At 41.0% G+C, this 24,819-nt stretch overlaps 2 protein-coding genes across 3 annotated transcripts in view; both read left to right on the top strand.

Moving 5' to 3' along the window:
* Positions 1-200: 200 nt before the first annotated feature.
* Positions 201-8,520, top strand: LOC308306839 (thiosulfate:glutathione sulfurtransferase). The gene is made up of 4 exons (XM_080751889.1): positions 201-641; positions 3,943-4,065; positions 4,896-5,054; positions 8,138-8,520. The coding sequence occupies exons 1-4, from the start codon at positions 518-520 to the stop codon at positions 8,224-8,226; spliced, it is 495 nt and encodes a 164-aa protein (XP_080608015.1). The 5' UTR covers positions 201-517; the 3' UTR covers positions 8,227-8,520.
* Positions 8,521-11,361: 2,841 nt separating this feature from the next.
* drd3 (dopamine receptor D3) overlaps positions 11,362-24,819 on the top strand; it is a 45,716-nt gene continuing 32,258 nt past the window's right edge. For both annotated transcript variants that reach the window (XM_080751581.1, XM_080751580.1), the window contains exon 1: positions 11,362-11,881. The gene's annotated coding sequence lies outside the window, so the exon portion shown is untranslated. The remainder of the gene's footprint in view (positions 11,882-24,819) is intronic.

The following is a 24,819-nucleotide window of genomic DNA, read 5'->3' as shown; positions in this document are numbered from 1 at the left end:
GTTCCCAGAAGTAATTTTTCTCGCCACTAGGTGGGGCGAGAAGTTTACCTGTCCTGTCTCTTGTCTCATATATCTCCTCCCTTGGATGACTTATGTTCTTCACATGTGACCTGTTGTGCCCCAGCCAATCCTTGTGTTGATTTGTCTTTGAGTCCACCTGTGTCTAGCTGATCTCTGTCTATTTAAGCCCTGCATAGCAGCCTTTATTAGAGCTCTTGTTGGTTGTAGACCTACTGTATGTTGAGTGCGTTTATTTTGTGCTAGAGGCCTTTTGAGTTGAACATTCCTGCTCGTCTGCTTTTTGGTAACCGTTACCGATAGTTCATTAGGCTATTATATCCTATTTAATATCTTATTTCACCTCTGACATTTTCTCTTTTCTCTTAGAATTAGTCTATTTTCTGAACCGTGCCAAAGAAGGTAAATTATCAGTATTCTATTTGTACAAAGATCACGTGACGGGCGGTGCACAAAAGTTGCAACCTGGATTAATCCCAGTCTCCAGACACTTTTCAAAATGCTGTCCTGTGTGCTGTCACGTTGTGTTTGTCAGACTTTTGTGAACCGGCGATTCATCTATGGTTTGTTTGTTTTGCGGACTGCTACATCAGCATCAAAGCCTGGCCAGCCAATCAACAACGGTAAAGATCATCCATAGTTTTATTACTTTTTGTACTTGAATGGCATTCAATGTCAATCATATATTGTACTTTTATCTGATGGCCAGCATAACATAAGAAAGTCTCTGTTGCATAATTGACCTCAATTATTTTTCTTGTGCGTAGGTGGGTGCATCTGTTACATTGACATACGGTAGGCCTACCCACTGTGGCCCTAGACTTACTTGTCATTGTTTTTAAACACAGAGCCCTAATACAATGTATAGGCATGCGTTGGATTAGGTGTAGCCTACCAGTTAACAAGCATTGACTATGGGCCTATTGACTATTGTCAATGTATACTCTTGGGATGCCGTCCTAAATCAAATGGGCCTCTCTGTGAACAGTAAATCTGTGGCACTGTTGGCCAGATCGAGGTGAAACTGTGCACAGAAACTTCCTACATCCCAGAGCAGAGCCTCTGCCCTGCAGTTCTTTTTTTAATATTACTCCTACAGATTTTGTTGAAACATCACGCAAATCGGTACACATTATCTCTATAGTCATGTGATCAACACAAATCTGTCAGATTTTTCATATTCCATCCTGATTGGCTAAACCTGGCTATAGATGTAAAGTTTGCAGGAGTTGCTCGTTTTGAACAAAATGCCTCGAATCATGGGGAAAATCTCGCTTTTGCGAATGCCAATCATTTCGACCGGAGGGTTAGCGACTCACTCCACGGAGGTGAGGGTTAGAGTCGGGTGTCGAAAAGGGGTTGCGAAAAGATGACATGTAGTAACAGCGACACGCTCCCGAATCATGAACGCAGTGTCCGATTGCCATGAAACTTTGCACACACATTCCCACTAGGCAGAGGAAGAAATGCCACATTTCACATTGGCCTATTATACATTTGCACACACAAAATGTGATATTACTGATAGAATAGAAATGTATGATATGCTTTTGTTTTAAACATGTTTGTAATTTAGTTTGTTTTAATGTAGCCTACAATGCTGTATCAATGTTTGCTTGCATATTATCTCTCGGCCAGCTGTGGGTCTGGCAGCCTCCCACTAAGCAATTTGGGGGTTAAATCGCGTTCAAATGACGTCTTCGCCGTAACCGGACGTCTAGCTAGATCCGGTCTGTGACGAGTTTAAATTTTAAAGTTTTTTTCACCGGCTAGTATAGACTAGACATTGTATCACCGTCATTTAAACGCCGTTAGCGGCCGCTAGCGGCCGCCGAAAGTAGTGAAAATGTGAAAATGATGGCAGCAAGCAGGGTTTAAAATCACTATTCCTTGGTTCTGAGCGCCGTATGCTACCCGAACCACCGCAGCTGATCGTATTTGTAATGATTTCTTACACTGTTATTATTTGACACTGGGAGTCGACGGGGTCCGAACTCCTGACCTTCTGTTAATGAAACCTGTGCGCTACCGCAAGACCACGGCACAGCTTGTTACTTATATGTATTCCAGCAGCTATTAGTAGTTGACATATCGCCTCCCGCTGTTCGTTTGAGGTCGGTGCATTTTGTTTGACAACACAAACTAACTTAATTTATATTGATGCATAGCTATAAAACGATTTTATTTAATCATTATCGTATGGTGGGGTGGGGAGACATGTCTTGTATGTTTGTGTCTGTTGGTGTCAGAATGAATTATGTAACTCAGAGAAGTAATAGTATGCTGTCATAGCAGCACCACGGCATTATGCCATTATTTATTACACTTTTAGAATTTTTCAAAGGTATTGCCCATAAGATGTGCAATGGCCAGAAAACTGCTCGGTGGATGCAATTAAACTACAACTATTAAGGTAGAACCGGGATGAGATACTGTTAGCATCTGATAATGAACAACTTGATAAAAATGTATTTAAAAAAAAAGATGGTCTAACACACGTTTGTCCAAAACGGTGATATATCGTTAAATGGAAGCGTTCAGATGACGGCTACAACTCAACTAGACTATATAGTGAAATTGGCTCTTAAAATTACTTTAGTCCAATATTTGAAAACCAGGTGTGGATATTAAAGCTGTTTTTTTTATCAACAAGTATGGAATAATGGATTAAATGTAATCAGCTACAATCGGTCTATAGACAGACTGACGATAGACGGTTCAAATGAGGGCTAAACATAACCATTGGGCTAAATGACGGCTAGTGTTTACTGGGCTAAGGTGTTGTGAGGTCGCATTTACAGTATATATTCGAAGAGCGATGATCAATCAGGCCTTCTGGTGTGTGTGGACTTCTTCCTGTTCTTTGATGTTAAGCTTTGATATGTGATTTCCTATTTATTCATTGCTTGAGTCAGATGACAGCTGTCTATCAGGTGTCACTTTTAGGATGGTCCATCTCTATGGACCTATACAGTATAAAGTCAATGTATTCATTATGTTAAACTCACTGAGTGGTGCCTGCTGTCACCGCAAGGTGGTCAGGCCTTTTTGGCAGTCTCTACACATGTTTGGTTTTTATGCTGTATGCTATCTTGGACTATGCTGTGATGCCTGCCTAAATAAATGCTGAGAGGAACGTCTACTTCATCATCTTCTCGGATTCTATTATTCTTTTATATTTTAGTTAAGGTTCTATATTCTTTCTATTTATTTTGGGTTTTAGTATTAAAAACCATTCGTATAATTTAAATCCATTTATCAATTAGGCCTACTCCTACAGATTTTGACCAAACATCAAGCAAATTGGTAGGTCTACACTAATTATCTCTATAGCCATAATGATCAAGACCAAGACGATCTGTACGATTTTTCATATTCAACATTGCCAGCCCACAATAACCTACCTGGCGGAGACCTGTGCTCAGAGGAGCGCTTTTTCTAGTTATGAATTTTCTATAATGAATTAGCTGCTACTGTCTTTACCCTGCTATGACGAGGTGTCATAGAAATGCCATGGTCCTTTTCCTTTCACTAAAATGGTCCATGGCTTTTGAAGCCTCAGGCATCTCTTTTGTTGATGGAAAGGCCCAGTTTAGCCTCTCAGGACAATCGTCCCACCATCAGCAAGAGATTTATGTTTAGCATACATGCACACACTGCAGTGTCCTTTTTAAGCTATGGATGGTAAGTTGTATGAAAGAAATGTAGTTTCTAATCTATGGGCTCCTTTTTTATTTCAGATTTACTTCTTTTGCTTTTATGATTATTGTTTTACTGTTTTATGATCCATTCTGTGACATTCCGTTGCCATTTTTGGATAATGGCAGCTGTGAAGCCCTTGCTAACATTGTTTTGAAATGTGCGCTATAAAAAGTTACATTATTGTTTGTGATTATGGAACCTCGTATGTTTTGTCCATATCAGATTCAGAGGTGACCTATGAGCAACTGAAAACCATGTTGTCAGGCCAAAATATTCAGCTAATTGATGTCCGGAATCCTGATGAATTCCTGGCTGGACGTATTCCAGAATCCATTAACATCCCATGTAAGTTTCAGAACGTCTGCCCCTGTTCTCTTTGCACTCTACTTACTGCCATTTGTTGACTACTGTAGGTTAGGGTAAATGCCATTTACTCTGATCTTGATCCCAAGTCACTCTGGATAGGAGCATCTGTTCAAATTAGATCATTACTATTTGTATGCAGTTTCCCTGTATTATAAACTGTCATCTCTATATTGTCTGTTTGTGTGCCTGTCTGTGCTTGCCTTGTTTCTGAATAAACGTTATTGTAAACTCACAGGTTTACAGATGTAAACAGTGGGTGAAATTCGCTTTTGTACAAGCTCCGTAATTATTATTATTTATTTATTTTTTTCATAAGAGAAAGGGAAGAAGCCCAGCAAGCACGGTCAGGACCTGGACCAATCAGTGACGTCTTGATTGGGGCCGGATCACAGCCATATGGGGATGATCTTGACGTCATTACCAGGACGTCATATGGACTTTTTTGTTTGACAGGATTTATGTTGGTTGAAATCAGGTGATATTCTAGGCCAGATAAACATTATAACTAGTTAGATATGTCCCAGAATATAACCTTATATGCTCATATTATTTCAACTAACATTACAAAAAAGTCCATATGACATCCTGGTAATGACGTCAAGATCATCCCCATATGGGCTGTGATCTGGCCCCAATCGAGACATTACTGATTGGTCCAGGTCCTGACCGTGCTTGCTGGGATGGGGGCAAAGAGAGAAGAGAGATCAATAAAAAACACAACAACAAACATATTTACACATGTTACCGATCCGGTGCCGTAAGTAGTAGGCTACCTGAGGTAGACATTGTTTATATGCTTCTTGTTTTAGTGAATCATCTGGAGGAATCCTTGAAACTGTCCTCAGAGCACTTTGAACGGCTTTTTGAGGTGAAAGTCCCCAGGAAACATGATGACAACATAGTGTTCCAGTGCCAACGAGGGAACAGGAGTATGAAAGCACTGGATATTGCTCGTCAGCTAGGCTTTAGTAGGTAAGGAATCTGTTGCTAATATTAATATTATTATTGTTATAATACAGAGGTTCTCAAACGTTTTCATGTCAAGGACCCCCAAATTGATATTTGGTATTTTTTGTAAAGATGTACAGATGTAAAAAGCTTGTAGATGGGCTGTTTCCAAATAGCCAGTGGGTGGAAGTGGTTAAACAGGACCCCTTGGAACCCCCTTACAGACCCCTGGGTCCCCAAACTAGAGTTCTCAACGGGCCTGAAAATTAATGCCCTAACCCGGCCTACTAGTAAGCATACATATTAGGCCCTAACCGGCCCGAAAACGTCGGGTCGGGTTTGGGAAGAATTTCAGAACTCTATCACAGAGTAAAAGTAATAAAATATTTTTTTTTTCATTGAGCCCGAGGCCCTACCGGCCCGACTAATTTGCATACATTTTAGGCCCTACCCTACCCTAATGTCGGTTCAGGTTCAGGTATGGTCGGTTTCGGGCAGAATTTGAGAACTCTACCCCAAACCCCAATTTGAGATCTCCTGCTATAATATACCCAGCCTTTATTTGCCCTGGGCGAGGGGGTGCTCATCAGATCCCAAGGCCAGGGGTTATATAGTTAGGTAAAAAATGTCAGTTCCGTGACCACGAGAGCAAAGGTCCGTTTCTCAATGGATTTGTCATCTAGGAGGGTTATTAAACAAATTTGGCCGGGGTGTCTTTTTTAAAATGGCTGGGAAAATGTTTGACAGCTAGGGTAATTTTCAGTCTCATTCACTTATATTCGCTATACTATAAAGGAAAAGATGACTCCCAAAAAATCTGCTTTAAGTGGGATGTGAGGGGTCAAACTAGGGGTTTTAAATTATTCTGAATCCATTGCAAGCATTTGTTTTGCATGAAAAACATTCCTTGGGCTAAAAAATGGCCAACAAAACTATGGTTTAGTGATGAGTCATCAATTTTCACAGTCTTTTGGGGTCCGTTTTTAGCCCAAGGAATGTTTTTCATGCAAAGAAAAATGCTTGCAATGGATTCAGAATAATTAAAAACCCCTAGTTTGACCCCTCACATCCCACTTAAAGCAGTTTTTTGGGAGTAATTTTTTCCTTTATAGTATAGCGTATAGTAAGTGAATGAGACTGAAAATTACCCTAGCTGTCAAACATTTTCCCGGCCATTTAAAAAAAGACACCCCGGCCAAATTTGTTTAATAACCCTCCTAGATGACAAATCCATTGAGAAACGGACCTTTGCTCTCGTGCTCACGGAACTGACATTTTTTACTCTACTAATACGGTAGCTGAATGATCAGAGCAAGCACAGTGGTTAGCAAAAAAAAAAAAAAAACAGCGACCTTTGACAATTGAAAGAATGGCTGGCATAATGGCGAGCCTGGCCTATAGCTGGCCTTATCAGTAAAATCATAAAATCTATTCTTAAACTGATGACCAGTGCAAGACATTCACTTGTGATAGTGTAAACCCGAATAGAGATACTTTGCAGAATAAATCACTCACTTCCAATCCCATGATGTGTGGAGTAAGGAGCAGCAGAGGACACATATTGACCAAAGAGCAAATACATGATATTGACTGATCTTTAACCTAATGACCTAATCTGGGTTCCAGCCCAACTAAAGTGGATTTCAATCAAATTGGCAAACATTGCAAACGGCACAGTGTGCTGTGTCTATACTCTTCTAGAACTATGTTTGTCAATATTTATTGGGTACTGCTGTGAAACATCAACTAAAAATCACACCCGTGTGAACTGAGCGGTGGTCGTGGAGGCTGCGCAACAGCAAAACAAATAAATATATATATATATATACACACTATATATATATTGTGTGTGTGTGTGTGTGTGTGTCTGGCCTGGCCTGAACAACAGCGCCCCTCCCTTAACGTGTGGTCACAAAAGGTACTGTAGGCTACATACAGACACGGATACAGACAGACAGACAGACAGACAGACAGACAGACATACCCACACACACGGCCACGTATAGGAGCGTTGTGACCACCGCTCAAAAAATCTATGCCACACCTTCTACTATTTTGCTACATTTATTGTGAAAATCCAAGTCTTTCAAAGTCTAGCTGTCCCCTCGGGCTATGGCATGGCATGCCTTAATTGTGTCCGGCAGAGGGAATGTCAGTGCCAAAGGATGCTTATCGTCACCTAAGTCATTTCTGGAGGAAAATGTTATTTTTGCCTAAGTCCAGCTCATAACACTGTCCACCTCTGGTAAAAACGCCTGTCTCCTAATTGAAAAGAATAATGCTTTCCTTCCCCTTTTATGGAGATAAGCCATTATACTATAGTGTGATTGACTTAGGCCAAATTATTTACTGACTTAGGCCAAAATAGGCCTTTTATTTTTTACCTAAGTCAAGGTTTAATCCTATTTAATCGTCTTATGTTACATAACTGACAGTTTTATTTTTACATTCATTATTTATTAACATTTTGGGTGGAATGATTACAAAATGTCAGTTTTGTTTTGGATCTTTTTTTTTTCATCTTTTTTTTCATCTTTTTTTCCTGAAACCCTTAAATGACGTAAGCCATTTGTTTAAGGTGACATTATGTTACTGCATTGCCCATTTCTCACTTCAGATGTTTTCAGTATTCAGATACATTATTTTCTTGAACTGTTTAAGTTTAAAACAGGAAAGTTTGAATTAGATTCATATAGTGTCTCTAATGATTATCAGCTGTGTGTTTAGGAACTGAATGAAGTATGGGAATCATATAACTGACTGAAATCATAATTCATAATTATTCATAAGGGAGTAATCACTCGTTACATTTTGGTTTGACCGGAAGCAATTAATATAGGACTTTCAGGTACTTTTGATGTACAAATACACAAAACATATATATTTTTTCTTTTCAATTTCTCTATGACTAAGACATAATGAAATGATACATTCATTTTTTTTTTCATTATGTCTTTAAACTGTAGTATGTGTATGTGGTATGTGTATGTGGTAGGAAAGAGCAAGATGTGAATATGTGAAATGTCACTGCCTTTGAGCAATGAATGTAAAAAAATTCCCCGCTCTTTATTTCTATATTATTCCATTATCTCTCGTTTCTTAGGGCAAGACATTACAAAGGAGGGTACGTTGAGTGGGCAGCCCGTGAAGGAAAGTGAATCTGCTCCCTTAATCCAGAGGACTGAGGACTGAAATCTGAACTATCACTACCACTCATTCACCTTCAATGTAATGGTAAACATAAAGATCAGACAGTTTATTGATTTATTATTGTGAAATTATGCCTCACAACTATAGGCTAGTTAAGCATCAGCCTACATATTGAATGTTTACCCTAGACTAGAGAATGATGGCATGTCTATCTTTATCCTGCTACATGTCTAATACCTATCTAAGCCTTAAAAATGTTCATTGTGAAGATAAGTGAATCATAACACTAACCCCAAGAACTGTACCTGTATTAAATTAAACGGGATGAAAATGTAATGTCTTTGTACGTTGTTACAAACTCTGTGCGTGTGTCCGTGCGTGCATGCCACTGTAAAGCATTTTCATGTCAAGGACCCCCAAAATGTAGTATTTGGCTGCGGGCCCCCCACTGAAAAGATATTGTTCTAGTATAGGGACCAAAGAGATTTGTGTCAATCTTTTCCCAGAGATAAGCTATTTTGGGGGGAATAGCACAATTATAAAATGATCAAAATTGGTTAAAGTGATGCTATCACTAGTAATTTAGCCAGGGTTCCCCTCAAGGATCCCTGGCCCTGGGGGTACCCACTGCCTGCTGTCTAGAAGAACCCTCTGAGGCTGCACTACAAGCATTATGCCAATAGATGGCAGCACATTTTAAGCCCACCCAGCCCTGGCTGATTGGCTTCACATTTTCATTTCTCAACACTGTTCTTATTTAAATCATTATTGTTGGGGTCATCTCAGAGCTGACCATCACAGCTGCCATTTAGCCCAGCATTAACTGGTCTGAACAGCTGCCAATAAGGTAATTTGGTCAGCCCTGGCCCCTGGCCAAGGTCTCTGCATCCTTCATTCCAGTGTTCCTCTGGTAACATGCAAGACATGCAATAAAGATACAGACTTCCTATTTATTATAAGACTGAACTTGTAGGTTCTCACGTTAAAATAACTAAATTACATTTTTCCAAAAATCTTTTTTGCATATTTTGAAAACCTGCATGTTTTGTGACAAATTATTACCAAAAAAAAACTTCTTGAATTTGTTGATGTACAGTTTTCCAAAGATCCTCTATTTTATGACACTTCCAACATATGTGCATGTCCCACATTCACTTCCCCACACTCTCTCCAACATCCCATCTTTTTTCTGATTTGTTTGCTCTTGATTTTTGGTGTTATAAAGATTCGTCTCAAAATTTTCCAAGAGAACTCATGCCATATCCGTGAGTTATGAACGCTGCATCCTCCACATGTTCGTCCACTCATCTGTTATTTCAATATAGAGTTCCTTTTCCCATTTTATCTTTATATATTCAGTTGTATGATTTATGATTATCATTATTCATCCATTTCTGTATAGGCTAATGAGGTGTGGATAAAATACGGTCATACGGACCTCCTTCCCTTTATTTTTATCATGCTTTGCATCACCCCATTCAATTCCACTGGTGCTTTCCCTTTGATTTCCTTCCATTTATATCATTTTATCATGCTTTGCATTGCATCACCCCATTCAATTCCACTGGTGCTTTTCCTTTAATTCCCTTCACATAATAGTTGTAAGTATCTGCATGGCTCAATGACAATTTGCTAAAATGTATGTATGGTAACTCTCAAATAATCATTGCCTCTGGGATAATTGGACCCTGTGAGTCTTCGTAATCCCCCTGTGCACCATAAACTGTTATACACCGGAGAACAATTATTTTAATTTAATTCTGTGACTTTCTTTGGCCTTGTACCAATTGCTACACACCACTGATGTTCAACGTGCATAAATCACATCAGTTCTAAATGCAGCCAATCATTTCCGTTCATGGGGGATTGAGACTCATCATTTAGGCCTCCTGCACAGTGCACACTGTCACTGACTGTAGTGTAAGTGTTTCACAAGAAATTATGCAACGATAAAAAATCTATTTATACTGCTTTGAGCTGAACCCTTTTCACTTCCCTCTATTGAATATAATTTGGGCCACATCTCAGCATGTTGCCTCTGTGTCTTGGGTGTTGACACAGATTTTTTTTTAAGAAAAAATAAAGAAGGAAAAAAAGAGCGAGAAAAGATCAATTTCAGATAATTGATGCACTGCACAACTGACAGCCAACCGACTCAACCCAACCTTCATGCATTTATTAGCTCTTTGTTTAAAGCCGGGGTAGCCTATAGCAGGGGTCTTCAACAGGGGGTCCGGGACCCCTAGGGCCTAGGGGGTCCTCAGAGTTACTTCAGGGGGGCCACCAAATCTTTGTGTGATAGGGTGATTATTTTCAATGAAGAACTTGAACCCTCCCATCCCTATTCTGAGGAGACCTTTAGACAAAAATAGCAGCTCCACAAGCTGTGAGAGCTTGTAGAGCTGATATTTCTGGAAAATAGGTTTTGGTGTAGAGACAGAGAGTGAAAAGGTCAAATTGACTGCAGTAAAAAACACATTAACAAGAATCCAACATAGACTGATGACAGTGCTTTCATGAAATCAATGAAAATCTGCAACACAAATTTAAACGGTATGTAGAGGGGGTCCCTGCTTTATCTCCCTCTCAGTTAAGGGGTCCTTGGCATGAAAACGTTGAAGACCCCTGGCCTATAGAGATCAAATGTTCAAGGACGCCTGGAGGTAGGCCTATTCGCATTTATCACTACACTACTGGTGACAGTCAGTGACACAAAATCATTATGGCAACGGTGGTTAGAAATGGCTCGCTGAAGCCATGTGTTGGCTGCTGTGGGGTTTATTGTCATTTCACCACCTGCTGGTCTTGTGTTGAATTAGTCCGGGTTCGCGCGCCCCCGCCCCCGAGACCGCCCCCCGCCACCCCATATCTTTTCTGAGCAGGGGTCACGCCTCTCACGCAAACGGACATGCATTGATCCCAAAACCCAACAAGTTCAATAGTTTTGGGGCTTTTGGCAGTCTTGCAAACGTGCCAAAGTGATTTATTCCAGGCCTATAATATGCATTATTATTTGCATAATTGTATCATCTACAATATGTCTACATAATTGCTTTTTTTTTTACTGTCAGGTTTTACAGCATTAGGTTTTTATTGTCAGGTCAGGTGTAGACTACGTGTATATGGAGCCGAGTGGGATTAAAGAACCATAACGGTGACGTAGGACTATATTTGAGGAGAGCGGACTCAGGAGGAGATCGTTCATTTCCAACAGAAAATGGTCCGACTTCCGTGAAAAAAACTATCATTTGTTTAACAACATAGATGGAGTTTACTTTTCTCCTTCGTGCGACGAGCGCTCGGACAGCAAAGTAACCGATGTAGCCTACTCTTCAAAACGATCTTCCAAAGTGCAACCATAGAGCGCGCAACGGGATCCACGCGCCCCTCTCCACGGTAACCAGATCGCTCTCCACCACAGCTGAAAGCAAGAGGAAAGGGAAAACGAGTCCTCCTATCATCCATAAGACTAGAGGAAAATGACCTTGCACTAGTTCAGGAGATCAGCGGAGAGAGTGAGTTGCCTTCAGAGCTCCATATGCCGCCGGTGCGCCTTTCCCGTGCGCACAGAGAACAGACGCTCCTCCGCGTCTGTTCATAAAATCCGGACAACTTTTATATAGAGATGGATATCGCCTACACAATAACGCATCCCGCAATGTCACCCCATGAATTCCTCACCGGAAAAGAATAACAGGTATGGAACTTCCATCACTTTCATCACCTAATCATTCTGCACGTGTAAAAAAAAGGCTAGATGAACCCATAATAATTAGCCTATAAAAAGCTGCAATTGCATTTTTGTAATAGGCTAACAGTAAGAACTCCCACGTGTCTTTGACTGACACTTATGCTGCCTGTTTGGGTAACTAAAATATGTAACCTATTCTTGATTAGCCTGCATGCACCCTGCACCTACAGCACGATTAAGTTACGGTATGTTGAACTGGTGGAAATTGAGAATCTTGGCGAAATTCTTACAGACGTGGAGACAGGAAAACGGCAATCTGGCGTTTAAACCTTATTTGTGTCATCATTCTCTAGGTCACATATGTTTGTCAAAAATACTAGGCCTACTGAGGTCAAAAGTACAATAACAGAGCTTCAAAACCTATACAATATAAGAGTTTTGCCAAAATCGTAGTAGACTGCTGTTAGAAAATAGAACTAAGTCATTAAACATTTTAAGGATAGCAACAAAATTGTCAAATTATCAATGAAGGATATGCTACACACATGACCAGTTAGTAGTCTACATAAGGCTTTCATCATGTTTTCTGATTATTGATTAGGTGAGCTGCGCATCTAGCCAACGTGAACAGAACATGATAAATGTCTGTCATTGGCATTGTGAACTACAGCGGACTAGGACTGAGTGTGTGAAAGCGTGGGAATGCACAGTCTCACAGGCATTGCACCTGCAGTAGTGCCCACTCTTCCTAGTGCCAGTCCTGTGTCCGCTCTTCCACAGTGACCTCCCTGTCTTCCCAAAAGGATGGTTCTGTGACTGCAGTAGGCTATATGAGACCTAAAAGTGGCAAGTGGACTTGTTGATGCTCCAGCTGGTCAACTGTTGGAGGGGATATACTACTGAAGTAACCTGACTTTCGCCAGATGGTGGCAGCATTGCGTAATATAACGCTCTGCTTTTACCATCTGGGCTTGCTCGGCCAGAGTTGATAACACTCGTAAAGTCCCGGGCCGGACCAATCAGCGGCAGCTATGGGCGGGCTCTGAGCGGCTCTGAGCCAATAGAGTCTGATTGCAGACCACATGGAAACCCAGGAGGCGGATTCTGGGTGCAACGTCTTGCATGAGGCCAATATGAGTGGTTGGAGTTGGCACTCCCGCCAGACTGTGATAGAAACGGCCACATCCAATCACCTGCTACAGAAATTCAAAAAATGGCCCGCCCCTTACATCGAGTCTGCCTGAGAGAGCCCAGATGTAAGGCAGAGCGTTACGCACTGCTGCAACTATCTGGCGAAAGTCAGGTTACTACTGAAGCACATGCATGCTAGTTTGATTGTGATGTGCTGGTTGTGCGGGTTTCGGTGTCACTCCTAGAAGTCCTGGTTAGTGGTTACCTCTGTGAAGTTGGCACCCCATATGATGAAAACATATATAAAAATGGTGTCATTCTTTTGTGCTGAATTGTGCCGTAAATTTTATAATTTGTGCTGGTATCACTTTTTAGTTAATATTCTACATAACACCACTGTTCTGCTCCTATGTTCTACTATTAAGCACTGCTGCTCTCCACCGCCCTCTGTAGGCCACACCACTGTAATGCTGATAAATCTGCTAATTCATAACCATATAAATATTGATATATGAATATATATAAAAACACAATTGATGATTTCAACGGCACAAATTAGAGCACATCCAGCACTAAAGAATGAGACCCCTTTTCCTGATTTGGAACCAAAAAAAATTGGGGTGCAGGGCTCAGCAAAACTATAACTTGAAATATCTCAAAACTGATACCAGCACAAATTATAAACTTTACGGCACAATTCAGCATAAATCCAGCACTAAAGAATGACACCATTTTTATATGTTTTCATCATATGGGGTGCCAACTTCACGGAGGTGTCCTGGTTGTGATCCGACTGTCCTATGCAGGGGCATAGTTCCGCCGATTTAAAACGAATCCAATACGGAACTAAAACTTCCTATGTTTGGCCGCTAGTTGCGCTGTTTTCCCCCCGCGAGGTACCAAAAAGAATCATTGGACCCCATTTTTTTCCCCCTTTGATTTTCTAACCTAACGTTGTCATAAATACTTTATGGTTCCTGTTGCTAGTGAAAAACTCTCTTTCAATCACCATGATATGCGTTTTGTACAAATAGTGGCCAACTAAACTGATACTAGCCTGCTGTGTTCTTCTTCGTGTGCTGTATTTCGGGAGGCTCAACACCACATTCTCCCATGTATCCCGCGAAGGCCAGCGGACCTTGGGGCAAGCCCACGATAAACGCCACGATAAGCTCCTAACGCATTCTATTCACCTCCTCTGCGCGGTCCAAGTGACTACAATGGAGCGCTCCCTACCTCCGGTTCAGCCAATCACAGGGGGCTCGGCGGGGACCGGAACTTGGACAAGCTTGCGTATCAGCCAGACGCGTCCCGACTCCCTAGAGGGGGGGGGGGGGGACCGAACCGAACCCGAACCCTTTTTTGTCATTGATTGTATTTGTATAGTATCTAGGACCGGTCTTGTATTTCTATGTATGTTCCGTGGTTTAGTTTTCTAGGTACTCTGTTTCTGTTTGCCCCAGCCATATCTAATTTGTCATCACCCCTCATGTGTATATCAGTCTTGTTCCCCAGGCAGTCCTTGATGAGTCACTGTATTGTGTCACATGTTTTAGTCTGTATGTCTGAGATGTTCATACGTTAGTGTTGGAGTATAAATGTCTTCGTTTTATAGATCATATAGATCACAAACTACTGTCTGGGACCAATGTGTTGATGCTATTTATAACTAGAAATACTGTTCCTTCGAAACAGTGTGGGCTCGCTTCCAACCCAACAAATAGGATACTTTAAGATACTGTAAGGTACAGTACCTTACAGTATTGTACTGTACCTTACTATACCGTACTGCACCTTACTGTACTGTACTGTACTGTACTGTACTGTAACTTACTGTACTTTACTGTACTCTACTGTACTGTACCTTACTGTACTTTACTGTACTCTACTGTAACTTACTGTACTTTACTGTACTCTACTGTACCTTACTGTACCTTACTGTACTGTACTTTACTGTACTCTACTGTACCTTACTGTACTATACTATACTGTACTCTACTGTAACGTACTGTACCTTACTGTACTGTACTCTACTGTACCTTACTATACTGTACTTTACTGTACTCTACTGTACTTTACTGTACTCTACTGTACTTTACTGTACTCCACTGTACCTTACTGTACTTTATTGTACTTTACTGTACTTTATTGTACTTCAGTGTACTCTACTGTACTTTACTGTACTCTACTGTACCTTACTGTATTGTTTTGTAGTTTACTGTACCTTACTGTACTTAACTGTACTCTACTGTAACTTACTGTACTTTACTGAACTCTACTGTACTGTACCTTACTGTACTTTACTGTACTCTACTGTACCTTACTGTACTGTACTGTACCTTACTGTACTATACTATACTGTACTCTACTGTACCGTACTGTACCTTACTGTACTGTACTCTACTGTACCTTACTATACTGTACTTTACTGTACTCTACTGTACTTTACTGTAACTTACTGTACTTTACTGTACTCTACTGTACTGTACCTTACTGTACTTTACTGTACTCTAATGTACCTTACTGTACTGTACTTTACTGTACTCTACTGTACCTTACTGTACTGTACTGTACCTTACTGTACTGTACTATACTATACTGTACTCTACTGTACCGTACTGTACCTTACTGTACTGTACTCTACTGTACCTTACTATACTGTACCTTACTGTACTGTACTTTACTGTACTCTACTGTACCTTACTGTACTATACTGTACTGTACTCTACTGTGCCGTACTGTACCTTACTGTACTGTACTCTACTGTACCTTACTATACTGTACTTTACTGTACTCTACTGTACCTTACTGTACTCTACTGTACTTTACTGTACTCTACTGTACCTTACTGTACTGTATTGTACTTTACTGTACCTTACTGTACTGTACTCTACTGTACCTTTCTGTACTGTACCTTTCTGTACCTTACTGTACTTTACTGTACTCTACTGAACCTTACTGTACTTTTACTGTACTCTACTGAACCTTACTGTACTGTACATATTCTATGTGTTCTAGATCTACATTTTTGATTCTGTGTTTGGGAACCAGCAACTGTCAAATGGACTCCAACTGTAGTGGAGTATATTGAGTGCATATACTGTAGGCTAACAATCCCAGATCACATCTGTCCTCCACTATGTCTTTAACCAAGGCGTTCTTCTATGTGGCCACTCCAGACTGAGGAGTGGAGCATGGCTTTTATTGTGTTTGTGGATCTGACTTGGAAATGCATTGGTTTTGATATCTCCCTGACAACCAACAACAACCACTAATATGGCTGACTGTCCCTGCGGGCTCTAGGATATATGGCTATGGGATTTACATCCCATCGCCCGGACTTGATTCTTGATCACAGCTGTGTAATCAGTAGAGTGGAGAGGGACATTTATTTATAGTTTTAACTATAACTATAGTTTTATACATCACACAGCTTAGATATTTGGATCAAATCAGAGAGCAGACCTGTGTGAACGCATTGATATAAATAGCATATCTGAAGTGTGAATATTGCAGCCACAGCGCCTTAATATAAACATGGGTCCCTTTCCTCTGTCTCACGCTGTCCCCACTCACTAAACCCATTGGAAATGCATTGGGTGCTTAAAGTTAAACATTTTTATTTTTTTATAATTATACTACAAAACATTTCAAAAAGAAAAATACACGCACACTTGTCCTCAGTAAGCTGAACACATAAAAATTTGAATGGTGTTGAAAGGTGTAAGCATTTAGGAGATGAATCGCGCCAAAGTTTTGAGGAGATACTGACTAGTATAGAAATAAACTAGAAATACTGTTCCTTCGAAACAGTGTGGGCTCGATTCCAACCCAACAAATAGGATACTTTAAGGTACTGTAAGGTACAGTACCCTACAGTATTGTACTGTACCTTACTATACTGTACTGCACCTTACTGTACTGTACTGTACTGTACTGTACTGTACTGTACTGTACTGTACTGTAATTTACTGTACTTTACTGTACTCTACCTTACTGTACTTTACTGTACTCTACTGTAACTTACTGTACTTTACTGTACTCTACTGTACTTTACTGTACTCTACTGTACTTTACTGTACTCCACTGTACCTTACTGTACTTTATTGTACTTTACTGTACTTTATTGTACTTTACTGTACTCTACTGTAATTTACTGTACTCTACTGTACCTTACTGTATTGTTTTGTACTTTACTGTACCTTACTGTACTTTACTGTACTCTACTGTACCTTACTGTACTGTACCTTACTGTACTTTACTGTACTCTACTGTACCTTACTGTACTGTACTGTACTGTACCTTACTGTACTATACTATACTGTACTCTACTGTACCGTACTGTACCTTACTGTACTGTACTCTACTGTACCTTACTATACTGTACTTTACTGTACTCTACTGTACTTTACTGTACTCCACTGTACCTTACTGTACTTTATTGTACTTTACTGTACTTTATTGTGCTGTACTGTACCTTACTGTACTTTACTGTACTCTACTGAACCTTACTGTAATTTTACTGTACTCTACTGAACCTTACTGTACATATTCTATGTGTTCTAGAGGTGTATATTGAGTGCATATACTGTAGGTTAACAATCCCAGATCACATCTGTCCTCCACTATGTCTATAACCAAGGCGTTCTTCTATGTGGCCACTCCAGACTGAGGAGTGGAGCATGACTTTTATTGTGTTTGTGGATCTGATTTGAAAATGCATTGGTTGTGATATCTCCCTGAAAACCAACAACAACCACTAATACGGCTGATTGTCCCTGCGGGTTCTAGGATATATACTGTAAATCCCATTGCCCGGGATCCTAAAACCTTATTCTTTTTAAGTAAAATTTCTAAAACACTACAAAACATGTCTCAAAGACAAATACAAGCAAACGTCTCCACAGTAACACAGTAACAGTTGTTTGTGTGTGTGTGTGTGTGCGTGCGTGCGTGCGTGCGTGCGTGCGGGCGCACATTGTAGATCAACTTCATAGCAGTATTAAGTGGTCCATCTATGTTTTTTATTAATAATAAAATCTGCAAAGTAACAAGTAACTGAGGCTGTCAAATGCTGTATTTATAGTAGAGTATATGTAACAAAAATGGAAAGTAGAGTAAAAGTACCTCAAAATTGTACTGTAGGTACAAGTACTTGTATATACTAGAGTAAATGTACTTGGTTACTTTGCAGCACCACAGAACAGCCAATGACAGACAGGCCTTTAATCACAGCTGTCTCAATCAGTAGAGTGGAGAGGGACATTTATAGATATTTGTAGTTTTAACTCAGAATATATACATCACAAAGCTTAGATCATATTTGGATCAAATCAGAGAGCAGACCTGTGTGAACGCAATGATATAGATAGCATATCTGAAGTGTGAACACTGCAGCCACAGCACCTTAACATAAACATGGGTCTATTATCCTTCTCTCCACTCTGTCCCCACTCACTAAACCCATTGGAAATGCATTGGGTGCTTAACCCATTGGAAATGCATTGGGTGCTTAAAGTTAAACATTTTTATTTTTTTATATTTATACTACAAAACATTTCAAAACCAAAAATACAAGCACACTTGTCCTCAGTAAGCTGAACACATAAAAATTTGAATGGTGTTGAAAGGTGTAAGCGTTTAAGAGATGAAGCGCGCCAAAGTTTTGAGGAGATACTGACTAGTATATAAATATAGAAATAAATAATGAAGATAACATACGTGTGCTCGCCTTCCAGGCGAGCCCACAATAATGAAGATAACATACTTGTGCTCGCCTTCCAGGCGAGCCCACAACTAGACAAACAACGCCCCAGTTGTGAGGATGCAGACGCTTTGTAGCTTTGTATTAGATTTGTGGATGAAAGTCATCACAGTGTTAAAATAAATAACCAATTTGCAAAAAATATTAAGAGACCTTGAACAATAAAAGAGCACCTGTTTTTTGAAAGATCTCTTGTCCTCTGTTCGGAAAGTTTATTATTATCATTTATTTTATTATTATGGCAACTTGGCACAGTCAGAGTGTGCCAAGGTTGGCCCTTCGGCTGAATGCCAAGAAAACTGAGGTGATCACCATTAACATCCAAAAACATCCACCTCTCACAACAACAGGAGACACCCATGCAAGGAACAAAAAAAAACATAATTTTCGCAGCATAGAAACCAAGACTGATATACACATGAGGGGTGATGACAAATTAGATATGGCTGGGGCAAACAGAAACAGAGTACCTAGAAAACTAAACCAGGGAACATACATAGAAATACAAGACCGGTCCTAGATACTATACAAATACAATCAGTGACAAAAAAGTCCCCCCCCTCTAGGGAGTCGGGACAGCTCCAGACATCCTACAATGTCCATGAAGAAGAGGAACTTGAGAGAGGGGGAGGGCAGGCAGGGAAAGGGGGCTGAAAGCCCCCAATCCCCAGAGCTTTCTTCCACTGCCGGGACAGGAACAGGTGATTGACAATGGGACTGGAGTGGCATAGGACCATTGACTGTAAAAAAAATATGGACGATGCGAAGCCGTTGTTCCCCAGGCAGTCCTTGATGAGTCACTGTATTGTGTCACATGTTTTAGTCTGTATGTCTGAGATGTTCATGCACCTCTCCTGTATTTGTTGGGTTTTGAACATAGCCTATACTGTACATAACATTTTCAAATAGCCTATACTGTCTGTATATACTGTATAAGGTTAAAGTGGTAAACCTGTGTAAACCCTCCTATGGTGAAAGAAATGCAAACGCCCTCTTTCCATGCCATACCCGAAGGCAGCATTCAAGAAATGCACACTCTCCTGAACTTGAATGCAGCATCTTATGTTGAAATAATTGCCCTCTCTTTGTAGAAATCACTGCCGTTACACCACATCTCCAGTATATTCACTTGATTATGCTTAGTTCAGTGTGGTATCAAGTACCGAAAGTTGCCGACCTCCAAGCTCACAGCGTTGTGAGCTTGGAGTTCTGCTATTTTCGATATTTTAACCAAAAGGCCCTTTTCTAAATTTCAGCCCCTGCCTCTCAAACATTCTCAGCCAGTTTACATCGAAGTATACTTTATATGAATACCATAAAATGTCTCTGGATTTGAGCCAGGTCTGAAACCATCGTCTGGCTCCACTGTGTCTTCCAGACCCCTCTTACTGGGGTCAGTGGGGTGGATAAGATGGATCCGTTTGTTTACCATAACGTTGACCCAGGCAGGCACACACAGTGTATGGATGGACTATATTAACTGGACCGTGGTCAGGTGTACTGTAAGTATGGTTAGAGAATAAACGAGAGAGTGGAGCAAAACCTGGGCCTTCTGCAAAAAATATAAATACAACATTTCCTCAGGGTAAATTGGTGAGTGACAAAATAATCCAGACTCTCGACCAGATAAGACAGTGTCAGTGTGCTTCTCTTCAGCGAACAAAAGGAATACATTTTTCACCTACTATGAGGCAAAGGTCAGTGCCATTCCAGCAAAGGTCCCAATTTAATTTTCTATATCTCAAGGTCTATTTCTATCTATCTGTTCAGCAAGAGATGGTCAATGCTGGGGTGGAGAACACACACAGCTCTCTCAGGACGTGGTGTAGCAAATGATTGAGACCCTGGTGGAAGAAGTATAAGATTTGGGATTTAAGTAAAAGTAGCAATACCATAGTAAAAATACTTTAGAAGTAAAAGTCCTGCATTCAAGTCAAAGTACAAACAAAAATATATTTAAAGTACAAAGGTAAAAGTACTCATTATGCAGAATGCCAATTTCAGAACCATTATATAATTTTATATTGGACTCTAATTATTGATTTTTAATAACCACTTAAAGGAGTAGTTCACCCTCAAAATGACTTTTTTTCTATTGATTAGTCACACCATGGAGAGTAGAGTTCAATAATATTTTTAGACAAAAATGTAATTCGAGTAAATTTACCCCCATTGATTCAGGATGGAGACCCGTTTCGAAACGGGTCCCCATCCGGAACGAATGGGGGTAAATTTATTGTTATCACATTTCTGTCTTAGGAATGTGACAAAAAACAAAATATTATTGAACTCTACTCTCCATGGCGTGACTAATCAATAGAAAATAACTCTTTTTGGGGGTGAACTACTCCTTTAAGCCCTATTGGCTATTTGAAAATAGATGATCTACAAGCTAATTTAAGCATGACGCTTCCTGACACACTTTGAGCTTGCAGATCAGCTATATATTTTGTAAACATTTGGAAGACTATTGAATCATAATTTAATTAATTAATAATAATCTATATCTGCAAAGTAACTATTAACTAAAGTTGTCAAATAAATGTAATGGAGTAAAAATGACAATATTTGATTCTGAGATTTGACCATGCTGCACCGATTTGAAGCGACAGGATTCCCCTGTGTCAGACAGTGACACAATGAGGCGATCCCGTCATGCTGTCGCATGTTCACGAGGATGAATTATTCACGATTCCAAACCATATCTGTAATGTAATTGCGACCGTAGGTCGCATTTACTATCAAAACCTGCACAAACTGTGAGTGAGTCCGTCTGTCACAAATAGGGCAAAAATGTGTTTTGCCAAAATCTTCCTGATCCATGTTGATGACATGAGTGTAGACATACTGTGTAGTGATTTTCGTGATTTTAGGGCAAAATCTGTAGGAGCAGTGTCCAAAAATGTGTTTTTAAAAATCGGCCTGGAGGTGGCGCTATATGGGAGAGATTCATGTTGATGGGATGAGTGTAGACATACTGTGTACCGATTTGCGTGATTTTAGGGCAAAAATTGTAGGAGCAGTGTCCAAAAATGTGTTTTGCAAGAATCGGCCTCATGGTGGCGCTAGAAGAGGGCCATGTGAGAAATGAGGGGTGGGGTCTCCGCGCCGGCAAGGCGGACGAATAGGTACCGGCCCCGGCTGTCCCGGTCGCTCCTAGCCGGAGTTACGGCATTTTATGTGAGCTGCAGTGTAGGGGGTCCTCCACTGGGGGCGCCACCACTTTTGCATCCGTTCTGGAGCACCAGGAGTGGGTGGTCCCCGGGAATTCCCCGTGAGCTGCCCCGTGGGGGTGGTCATTTGGTCAGTTTAGCACATTTGGTGATTTTTTACATCTGGGGGTCCCCCAGGGACCTGGGGGTCCCTGGAGCTCCGGGGGTCCTTGGAGGTTGTAGTTTGGCAGGTAAGGAAGGTGTGTGCAAAATTTGGCATGGATCGGGGCAACGGTTGCGGAGATATGAGCAGGGCAAGAGTGTGACGTGTGAGGTGTGACAGACAGACTGACTGACGGACTCACTCACAGTTTGTGCAGGTTTTGATAGTAAATGCGATCTACGGTCGCAATAATCTATATCTGCAAAGTAACTATTAACTAAAGTTGTCAAATAAATGTAATGGAGTAAAAATGACAATATTTGATTCTGAGATTTGACCATGCTGCACCGATTTGAAGCGACAGGATTCCCCTGTGTCAGACAGTGACACAATGAGGCGATCCCGTCATGCTGTCGCATGTTCACGAGGATGAATTATTCACTTCCAAACCATATCTGTAATGTAATTGCGACCGTAGGTCGCATTTACTATCAAAACCTGCACAAACTGTGAGTGAGTCCGTCAGTCAGTCTGTCTGTCACACCTCACACGTCACACTCTTGCCCTGCTCATATCTCCGCAACCGTTGCCCCGATCCATGCCAAATTTTGCACACACCTTCCTTACCTGCCAAACTACAACCTCCAAGGACCCCCGGAGCTCCAGGGACCCCCAGGTCCCTGGGGGACCCCCAGATGTAAAAAATCACCAAATGTGCTAAACTGACCAAATGACCACCCCCACGGGGCAGCTCACGGGGAATTCCCGGGGACCACCCACTCCTGGTGCTCCAGAGCGGATGCAAAAGTGGTGGCGCCCCCAGTGGAGGACCCCCTACACTGCAGCTCACATAAAATGCCGTAACTCCGGCTAGGAGCGACCGGGACAGCCAGGGCCGGTACCTATTCGTCCGCCTTGCCGGCGCGGAGACCCCACCCCTCATTTCTCACATGGCCCTCTTCTAGCGCCACCATGAGGCCGATTCTTGCAAAACACATTTTTGGACACTGCTCCTACAATTCTTGCCCTAAAATCACGCAAATCGGTACACAGTATGTCTACACTCATCCCATCAACATGAATCTCTCCCATATAGCGCCACCTCCAGGCCGATTTTTAAAAACACATTTTTGGACACTGCTCCTACAGATTTTGCCCTAAAATCACGAAAATCACTACACAGTATGTCTACACTCATGTCATCAACATGGATCAGGAAGATTTTGGCAAAACACATTTTTGCCCTATTTGTGGAGATCAGTGACCTACGGTCGCTTATCTCCCGATTAGGGAGTGTTACTGGTGTATGGCACTCAAATGGAGTCAGCAGAAGCGTATTTCTGGAGCATTGAAAAACGAGACTGGGGAGTCCCATTGGAGGATGACGCATGGTGATTTTGCCCCAACATGTCACTATAGTACGATTAACGATTTGAGAGTGATGACAAATTATGTTTGGTGGTCCTGTCATTGGAGAACATATCAATCTAGGTCCCCTTTCCTAAAGTACTTCATTCATCCTCTGCTAATAACTCCAACACAATGTCAGATGTGAGTTTACCTCTACTGTTACACCACAGGGCAGTGTACTGTCACTTTGGACTGAGGCAGGATGAAGTCGAACATGGTCCAGTTCTAAATTATTTTAACTGGCGTGAGGCCTCCTCACATTTGTAATTTGTTGGCACATTGTAAGCACATCAAAACCCAAAGAGGTAATTTTATATTTTCAATGTCATGCTCCACCACCCACTCTAGTATTAGAGGACATTACGTTAGTGTTGGAGTATTAAATGTCTTAGTTTTAATATAGATCACAAACTGTCTGGGACCAATGTGTTGATGCTATTTATAACTAGACAAACAACGCCCCAGTTGTGAGGATGCAGACGCTTTGTAGCTTTGTATTAGATTTGTGGATGAAAGTCATCACAGTGTTAAAATAAATAACCAATTTGCAAAAAATATTAAGAGACCTTGAACAATAAAAGAGCACCTGTTTTTTGAAAGATCTCTTGTCCTCTGTTCGGAAAGTTTATTATTTATTTTATTATTACCCCAACTTGGCACAGTCAGAGTGTGCCAAGGTTGGCCCTTCGGCTGAATGCCAAGAAAACTGAGGTGATCACCATTAACATCACAACAACAGGAGGCACTGCTCTGAATGAAGTCAAGGCTCATGGGTCAACTCAACAGAGCAAGATCTTAAAGTGAGGAAGGCACTTGCATGGAGGGCCCTGAATGGCATGGCCAGTGTATGGAACTTCAACCTCCCCGACAAATCAAACTCAGCTTATTCTATGCAATGGTAGAGTTTGTTCTCCTATATGGCAGTGAATGCTGGACCCTGAAGCCAACTCTGTAGAAGTCTCTAGACGGGTGCTACACCAGAATGTTACGTGTAGTGCTCAACATCAGCAAGAGTACACATGTCACCAACAAGAATCTGTATGCTGGAATATTAAGGGTGAGCGATAATATAGCAGCCAGGAGAATGAGGCTTGCAGGTTACGAGGACGTCCCACACTAACATACTGTATGTGGATGTACTCAAGAAAGACGCAGGAGCGCAATGAACTAACGAGCTGGCCGGATGTATGGAGAACCGGGATGACTGGAAGCGACAATGGAAGGTTTGTCTGAGGACGCCCTAGAGAGATTAACTATTATAACAATATGATTGTTATTGTATTTCTGAGCTGAAATCAATTACATTTCACATGACTGTTATGTG

This window comes from Nannobrachium achirus (genome assembly GCF_963921795.1).
Source record: "Nannobrachium achirus genome assembly, chromosome: 21".
NCBI lineage: Eukaryota > Metazoa > Chordata > Actinopteri > Myctophiformes > Myctophidae > Nannobrachium > Nannobrachium achirus.
This window is presented reverse-complemented; position numbering and strand designations above follow the sequence as displayed.